The sequence below is a fragment of the Catharus ustulatus genome (assembly GCF_009819885.2).
Source record: "Catharus ustulatus isolate bCatUst1 chromosome Z unlocalized genomic scaffold, bCatUst1.pri.v2 scaffold_29_arrow_ctg1, whole genome shotgun sequence".
Lineage (NCBI taxonomy): Eukaryota > Metazoa > Chordata > Aves > Passeriformes > Turdidae > Catharus > Catharus ustulatus.
The window spans coordinates 6,535,285-6,544,220 of record NW_024879446.1 but is presented as its reverse complement, the minus strand read 5'-3'; the positions used below and the strand labels follow the sequence as shown (position 1 = coordinate 6,544,220).

At 49.6% G+C, this 8,936-nt stretch overlaps 1 protein-coding gene and 1 long non-coding RNA gene across 2 annotated transcripts in view; one reads left to right on the top strand and one right to left on the bottom strand.

The window, feature by feature from the left end:
- Positions 1–1,039: 1,039 nt before the first annotated feature.
- Positions 1,040–5,397, bottom strand: LOC117011263. The gene is made up of 2 exons (XR_004420920.1): positions 5,188–5,397; positions 1,040–4,358 (listed from the first exon to the last, which is right to left on the bottom strand). It is a non-coding gene; the product is annotated as an uncharacterized LOC117011263 (long non-coding RNA).
- A 177-nt stretch (positions 5,398–5,574) lies between these two features.
- The window catches only part of WDR36 (WD repeat domain 36), a 32,336-nt gene continuing 28,974 nt past the window's right edge, over positions 5,575–8,936 (top strand). Inside the window, exons 1-2 of the mRNA XM_033086617.2 lie at positions 5,575–5,770; positions 6,903–6,930. Coding sequence (XP_032942508.1) covers positions 5,624–5,770; positions 6,903–6,930 — 175 coding nt within the window. The 5' untranslated portion in view covers positions 5,575–5,623. The remainder of the gene's footprint in view (positions 5,771–6,902; positions 6,931–8,936) is intronic.

The following is an 8,936-nucleotide window of genomic DNA, read 5'->3' as shown; positions in this document are numbered from 1 at the left end:
ATCAGGAGGAGCACGTTCCAAGCATCATATAGGAACGTGGGAAAAAATTGTGGGCACTACTTCAAATTTCCATTGTGTTGGAAATTCTTTTAACAAAAACATATGAAAACATGTGAGGCCATTGAGCTTTTGTTCCCATGATCTGTGCATGAAAGTTATCTCTAACATAATTTTCATATTTGCTGAGGTTTCTTGATGGTGGCATTCACACTCACAAGATTCAAAAGGCAGGGCATTTTTTGATTATCTGGTTAGGTGTTGAATTTTTAAAGTTTCCAAATCCCATATATCCAAAGTATAAATACGTTAAGCATCCTGGATATAATGGCATTTCTGTAGCTGTTATAGGTTTTAGGAAAGAATATATTACTCATGTTTACAAAAAATAAAAGAAGCATAAGGTTTGCCTTCCAGCTACATGTACTAAGATGTAAAAGTTGGCTCAGCAAATACAAAAAGAATAAATTATAATATCATAAGTATAATAATATTGATTAAAAATATCTGCCAAAGACAGTAACTTCATATTGTCTTTGTTCTTCTCCTGATGAGTGCTGGCAGCAGTCCCACCCACAGATACCATCTCAACCTGCCGCAAAATAGCAACAGCTATTTCTCAATCCCATCTTCCTGTTGCTCAAGCACAACCACAAATGTGAGGTCTTCAATTCAACCAGGAAACAGAGATTAAGGAGGAAAGTAGGTGTATTGTAAGTATAAAGATCGTTCAGAAAAATGCCTCTTGTCACTTATTTTTCTTAATGGAAACCACTTCAAAATCCCTTGAATTTGGCCAATTGCTCCGGTCAAAAGTGAGCTCCTTTGGATGAAGCAAGTAAAAGTTTTGAATTGCTATAGTTATAAAAATGAACAGATTTTTCTACAATCTTCTTTTGCCCCCTGTCTCTCCGGTACATATGTCAGTAATTGAACTTTTTGCTCTGAAGAAGTTAAAATAGAAAACAAACTTGAATTCATATTCATCATAATTTGACATTTTGGAGGTTACTGCTGCATGCAAATTAAGAGATCAGCAAAATGTTTGAGAGTTATTATTTATTTACAGAAATGTTCCACACAAAAAAAGGAAAAAGTGGGTAAAGAAGAAGCTAATTCCCTTTTTCCTAATAGACTTTCATTTGAACTTACATGCACGTTTTCAATGCCAAATTGTCTTTTACAGACACATGTATTTCTGCTCCCTTTAAAAATCACATTTTTTCCATTTGCTAATCTGAGTATAATATTGCCAGTGTCTTTTGCAACTTTGTTCTATCTTTGGAGACACAGCTTCAGAAATACAAGCATGTACATACTACCAGTGATGGAAAAGAATTTCAATCCATTGTTATTTGCATGAAAACATAATTGTTCCCTTTAACTACACACAAGTTTACTATGTCCTGTTTGGTAGGGGCAAATAAACACTTATTTATTTAGCTATTCATACAGGTTGCGTGCTGCTTACTAAAGATAAATGAAAAGCAAAAAATAACACTTCCTAGACCTGAAATTAGTATTACACTGGATTCATGGCCCAGATAGACCTTTCATTGGTTATGATGCTGGTTGTCTGGTGTACAATAAAGCTCACCTAAGGTGACCTTTATGCTATGGTGCACCTCCAACTGTGCAGAGAAACACAAAGCTGTTTAACAGATTCATATTTTTATCAACGTAATAACTTCCATGAAACCCAGTAGCAACTTCGAACAAAAGCCTTTGGAGAAAGATTAGAGAAATATGAGAATATGAGAACAAGACGTCCTTTAGGAAACTGGAATTTGGTAACACTGTGAGAGCTGTGCAGGTAAGCATCCTGTGCAGTTCTCTCGAGGGCTACCCGAGCTCGTCTCCAGCTTTGTAGACGCTTTGCAGATGCATCTCCATCAGTGCAACAGCTATTAAGGCATCGATTTTGGAACGTCAGTTAGGGATGGAATCAGATGTATACACACGCACACACGCAAAGCCAGACTCATACACACATTCACAGGGCTGCGGCCGCGCTCTGAAGCAGAGACCGGGAGCTGTCAGCTCTCAGCTCCGGGCGCTGCGGCCGCCTCTGGCTGTTCGCCCGGAGTCCCCGGAGGAGCGAGAGGCAGCTCCCGACCAGGCTGCGAGGCGCAGGACGAGAAGTAACAGAGAAAAGGGAGAGATCCAGGAGGAGAGCAGGGCAGAAACCCACTCAAGCGGACAGGCACTCACCGATGACTCAGCTGCTCTGGCTGGTCCCCAGCTCAGCCGGCCCGAGAGGCGGCTGTCTCGCGGCAGCCTTCCAGGGTTTCCCTCATGACTCATGCCGCAGGGAGCATTCCCCGAAAACGAGCACGCCCCCGGCCGGGGCTTCCGCAGAGACTCCCGCGGCGCTTTCCGTGAAACACTTCAGCAGGACCGCGGAACAGCTGGTGCCGAACGTGACAAAGGCGTCGGTGCCGGCCGGAGAAGGGCTCCGGGGAGCGAGGGAGAAGCGGGGCCATGACTCCTCTCGGCCCGGCACCTCGGTGGCCAGCGCCCGGGGTAGACTGGCCCCCCACGTCCCCCCATCCCGATACCCTGTGCCCGGGACAGCCTGCCTTGCGATGTCCCTGCAGCCCGGTGCCAGGGCAGGGTGTCAGCCAGGCTGTCCACGCGGCCGGGCGCTCCGCGCCCACACTCCCTAAGCAAGCCTAAGAAAGCGAAGGGGCTCCCACGGGGAAAGGGGTTTGCAGGATAAAACTTCCACCTTCCAGAGTAAAACAGCCCGCAACTGTATACGGGGATGGAGAAACTAGCACTGTGCTCCACTCTCTTCCGAACTAACGTGTTAAAATGATGCACCGGAGACGTCCCTGCAATCTCAGTATGGAGGGTATGCACGCCCACCCCCTGTAGACCCGCTGCAGGTGCCCCGAAGCATTTTTTTCTCACTTCAAGAGAAAATAGGGTTTTACTGCAACAGTTCCCGCTGAAGTTGCACCCCACGTGGTTATGGGGAGGGCTACTCACACTTGTTTCAAGCAAGATTGTCTGTTGCAAAGCTTTTGTGTTTTGTTTTGGTTTGGTTGGGGTTTGGATGATGCCTTTGATTATTTTTCGTTATCTCGGTTTTATTTTCGAGTCAGTGACACAACTTCAAGACTGAGTAATAATTATTTACAGTTCTGGAAAGAGATGCAACAGACGTCCAAATGAGCCCCGGTTATGGAATTGGAAACCTTTATTTCCGTAGGCGTACAGGTACATATATGAAGCCAGCAACGATCTGAAGCCCGGGAGGAGAAAAACAACGTGTAAAGACACCATGAATAATCACAACGGTAACCAACCAGTTTCTCTAGTGATTCTGAAGCACGGGCATCCCTCTCTTCAGCTGCCTTCCGTGCCTTGTCGGGTCACGTAGCGGTGCAGGATAATTAACCTTTGGCTTTTTCTTACACAGTCCTTTGTAGCTTGATCATCTTTCTTCAGATCGCCTTCTCACCGCGGGGATCCACCTACAATTTCAGCCTCTGTAACCACGACAAGATACAAGAGGATCTACAAAACGTTTTGGATCCAGACACAGTCTTTACACAAGAGGTTGGTGCTTGCTCTGGTGGCATCGGAGGGAAACTGTCGGGACGGCACTGCCTCCACGTTTTCACCCTTGACCACCTGCAGCTACTTTCTGAAAATCTCGGTTAGCAAGCCGGGAGTTGGCTAGTTTAGTAAACCGGTACCTGTGAAACCGGACTGTGAAGTTATGTGCAGCTCTCCTCCAGCGACCTTCCTAAAATGTGCTTCGCTGAAGCTGGGACTGGCAGGGACGGAGAGCAGGAGCCCGGGCGGCTGCTGCCAGAGCTCTACCCGACCCTTCCCAGCGCCTTGCAGATCCGTAGGACTGAAAGTCACTTGTATAGTGATTCACCGACGCTGAAGATTGTGTCACGGTTGCAAAGGTGATAAGTGGTTTAGAAGCTACGCGGAGGGTTCACACGCGCAGCCGGCCCTAGCGCCAAGATCAGGCAGTGTTTTTCGGCGAAAGCAGCCCTGCCGCTGGCTCGGGCATCCCAGCCCGGAGCTGCCCAGCGCAGCCCAGCAGCGGCTGCCCCGCACAGCCGCCGCCCCACTCCCGCAGCCGCCCGCACCGTGCGAGGCCCTGACGGGGAGGCGCGAAGAGCGGGGATGTCAATAATGGTGTGCCCGAAGCAGGCTGGCAGCTGGCGAAGGCGACCCCGGGCGACGTGCCTTTAACGAGCATCTCCTGTTGTTGTTTCCTTCCAGGAGCTAGAACTCGATTTTCACACCTGCGAGGACGCGCCCTCCGAGCCGGCGGGCAAGCAGCAGTCCGAGGTTCGCCCCGGTGCGCGCACTTCCCGGCGGCTAGGCGGCATTCCCTTCCAAGGAGAAAAAAAAAAAAAAAAGGAAAAAAGAAAAAGGGAAGAGGAGGGCAAGAAAGGGAGAAAGGGATATGACGGACTGGGGGGAAAGGTATGGGGGGAAAGATGGAGGAGGGAAGAAGGGGAAAAGAGAGGACTGGGAGGAAAGTGAGGCAGAGGGGAAGGCAGGAAAAGAAGGGAATGCAGTGAGAAGGGGGCAAAGGATGAGGAGCGAGAAGTGGTGGATGGGCAGCCTCTTTTTAAGGATGCGTGGGGTAACGCTGAAGGGGAAAGGAGTTAAGGGTCGTGACCGGCTGTCTGCTCGCAGGACTCCAGGTGGACGGAGCGAGCGGGCCGGCTGCTGGAATGTTTCCTGCAGCGGGTGCGGGAATGCAGGGAGGAGCGGCCGGAGCTGTGGCGCGTCACCTGGTCCGTGCTGAAGCGCCACTGCCCCGGCTTCTGCGCGTCACCGAAGGGCACTGGGACAGCGCAGCGGGACAGCCCCGCAGGCAGCACCGCCGGGATGGCGAGCCCAACCCCGTGCGACAAGAGCAAAGCCCGGGAGCTGATGGCGGTGTGGAGAAGCTACAACAACTTGGGATAGGCCGCCCGGGGGTGGTGCGGCTTTTAATTTTGCCTCCTCCGCTGGACTTCACTTGCATTGTCCGCTGCGCAGTCACATCAACGGAGTAACTCTGCGGGTTGGTATAAAAAAAACCCCCAAACCAAACCCACGTACAAAACCAACGCTGCCACCACCACAGAAAACTCAGAACAGACACCTCGGGAAGTTCAGAAGTTCCCGGCGCAGGCGTCCCGCGGGATGCGCCATCGGAGGTGGGCTCACCTCGCGCTCCGCTGCCGCCTCTGGGGCGCGGCCACCTGCAACAGGACGTCGTGCTTTGCGAGGGCAAAGGGGATAAAGAAATGAAGAATAAAAGGGGATACAAAAATGAAAAATAAAAGGGGAAAAAAAAAAAACCCGGAGCCGCGGCTGCGTGGAGCGTTTGTGCCAGAGTTCGCGGCCCATGCGCGGCGCGCGGAGCAGGGCGCGGGGCGGGGCGGGCGCGGGGCAGGGGCGGGGCGGGCACGGGGCGGGGCTGGCGCGGGCGCGGGGCGGGGCGAGCGCGGACGCGGGGCGGGGCGGGCGCGGGGCGGGGCCGCCGTCGGCGGCGCGCGGTGGGCGGGGCGGGGCGGCGGAAGCGGGCGGGCGCTTCCTGCGCGAGGGCGGGCGGCCGGGGGCGGATGCGGACACGGGCGCGGACGCGGACACGTGCAGAGCGATGGCACGGGAAGGCGCGGGGCTCTTCGCCCCGTTCCGGGTGCTCGGCCGCTTCAGCGGGCACGTCCCGCACGTCCTGCGCTACCACGGCCGCCACCGCGAGTTCTACCTGGCTACCGCTGTCGGGCGCAGCGTCCACACCTACAATGTGAGTACGCGGCATCCCCGCTCCTTTTTCCTGGCCTCCTTCCCGCTCCCCCCGGCCGTGGGGACGCCGGGGTCGTGCAGGGAGATGTGCTTGTTCCTCCCCGTGGCGATGCGGTAGCATGTGCGGGGCCGGCGGTGACCGGGAGGGAGCGAGGGAAAGAGGGAGGCTGCCGGCTAAACAGGCCGGGAATGGGCTTGTTCAGCCACGTGGGCAGCGCTAGCCGGAGCGGCGCAGCCCGTACGTCCGGAGCGCCCGGGTGCTGAATGAAGCTTTTCCTTCGTTGCAAGATAAATCAGAGCTCACCCTTTCTGGTTTAGCGTTTGAGGGTTACGTTTTACGGGCTGGAGGCAGTCAGATCCTGTTAGAACTCCTGTATAAAACCGGATGAGCATAGCTGACTTCAGCAAGATGAAAGCCTGTGGTACAGCGTAGAGTCATAAACCCCTTAAGGTTGGAAGGGATCTCTGGAGATCACCCGGGCCAACCCTTCCTTGCCAAAACAGGGTCACCTAGAGGAGGTTACAAAGGAACGTGTCTAGGTGGGTTTGGAATGCCTCAAAAGAGGGAGACTCCGTGATTTCCCTGGTCTCGGTCAAATCATTTTCAGTGTGCAAGATGCAGTACACAGAGCTGAGCTGAGTGAACACCAGAGTGCAGTCATCAGGGATCTTCTGCGCTTCTGTGGCGCAGTCTTCACAGCCTTTGAAGCAGAGTAGCAATCATCAGATGTTAGCAACTAAAGCAATTTTTCTGTGAAAAGAGAGAAAATTAGAATACAGTGTGGTTGTGAAAATAAGGTAGAAACAGAGATGATATGTAAACTAAGGTACTCAAGCTCCTCAGGGTGTCTTACACTGTCCTTAGTTTCCTGTGCATTAGGGTAAAATACATTAGGAAGCACAACTTACTGTCGGTGAGTAGTTGTCTTTTGGCGAATGCATTGTCCATTCCTTTAGACCTGCTGTCTGTATGTTTTTCAGTAGACAGTGTTCTAATGAATAATTTTTCTGGTTTTGTTAGGTATCAAATTCATTGTCTTGTCTAGGTTAATTCCTAGAATTTGAAATTTCTGTTCATACCAAATTCATTGCAACCAATCACTGAAAATGCCTTTTGAACATTTTCATTGCAGGTGAAGAAGCTTGGTATTGTTGCTGTGAGTAAGTATTCACAAATTGTTCATTCCTCTTATTTTGTTGGGGTTTTTAAAACACGTCTGACATCTGCACTACATTTTCAACTGAAAAACAAGAAAATAAATTGTCCTTACTAATATTTGCACTGAAATACATTAAAAGGAGTTTCAGGTATCTAAAATATCAGTTTGGAAATAAGACTACTCTTGAAACTGAAATTTAGTTTTCTTAGAAACATACTTTTTGAACCTTCAGTTCTTGTCATTTGTTCTTCCAAAAACACTTCTAAGCCATGAAGATTGCACAGTGAATAAAGTTCAATTATTACTTTATTGAATTAATTTTGGTTCCCCTTTTTATTGTTGTCTTTGTTATTATTAGAGGACTGTTGTGGGAGGAAAATACTTACATGAAGAAAATAGATGTGGATGCCTTCAGGGAGTGTTAGGAATTGTTTGTACTGGTGGACACAAAGGATATGAATGGATGGCTTGACATTCACTTGGCCTTTGGTGACAAGGCCTCTGGGTGTCAGCAGCAGGGCCCGCTGGGCAGCGTGCACTCCTAGGATAAGCTTGCAGAGGATGTTGTTTTAGTTTCAATCCAGGGTGCTATTGCAAAATTTGAATCCTGGGCCAAGAGGAGCCTTGCCAAATTCAGCAAGGACGAGTGCAGAATCCTGCTGCACCTGGGACAAAACAAGCTGGGAGCTGACTGGCTGCATGGCAGGCATCCTGCTGGAAAGAAGCTGGGGCTGTGCTGGTGCCAGGCTGGATGTGGACCAACAACATGGTTACTGTGAGTGAGGCAAGCTGTGCAATGAGCCTTATTAGGAGTGCATCCAGCAGATCAGGCAGAGCTGTTCTCCTGCACCTCGTGCTGATGAGGCCATGCCTGGACTGCAGCACCCTGTTAGTGTGGTTCTTTCCCTTCCATAGCTCCCCTTTCTCCTGCAGGAGGCATGCTGAGGAGCAGGAGAATGTTGGGGCCTACAGCAGGCAGTATTGAAAGAGACCTTGGAGAAACTGGATCCTCTTAGTGCTAAGAAGGACAAGATACAGAGTGAATGAGAGGCAACCAGTAACCTGAGCAGCAGGTGGATGGCAGGGGCTGTGTTTGTGCTGGTGATGGTAGCAGTAGACAGAGCAGCAAGGGGTGGCACCCACAGATTGCAGCTTGAGAGGGTCACAGTAGAGGGTAGGAAAAATGGCCCTAAGAGGTAACTGTGGTACAGTGTAGACCTTGAGCAGAACTCCTTCCCCAGAAGTGTTGAAGATTCAGCTGGACACAGCTGCAGCTAACCCAGTCTAGTACTGGTGATAAACTTTGTGAAAAGCTGATGAGATGTTGAACCAGTTGATTTCCAAAGGTCCCTTTCAGTTGACACTTAGACGATTCAGAGTGATGCACTCTGTCTTGAAAAGTAGGAGCTTTACTTCTGTGTACCACAAAATTTTTCCAGAGGTGTCATATATAAAATATTTTTTATTAACATAGCATCTGTAAACTTGAGAATAAATATCACACAACCAGGACTACATTTAGATTATCAGCTATGAATTTTTAAAGCTGTAAACACATTAACTATGTTTTCATCTTGCAAAGTCATAAATACATAGCATGTTTTGTTCCACATCATCTTACATATGTAATCATCTAAGCTTTTTGAGAAATTGAGATGTTGACATACAAAATTGTGATTAAAAATGAATGCTGCATCTCTCTTTTTACAGTGCTGTTGGTTTGTTGATGTTATGTGGTTGGTGCTCTGAACTTTAAATTTGGGTCTGCCTAAAACTGTCTTAGCCTAAGCAGCTTTGCAGACAACTCCTGGGGAGAATCAGATATCTGTTATGTGGCTGTGAGCATCAGTCACTTCAAAGGTGCTGTGGGAAGATGTGTTTAGACAAATGAAACCTCAGTGCACTCTTTTATGCTCTTATTTTACTTCCTCCTTGTGAAGCTGTGCTGCAGTACAGCAGAGGGTGCAGTTTTCTTTATGCTTGTTATTATGCTAATAATTCACAATA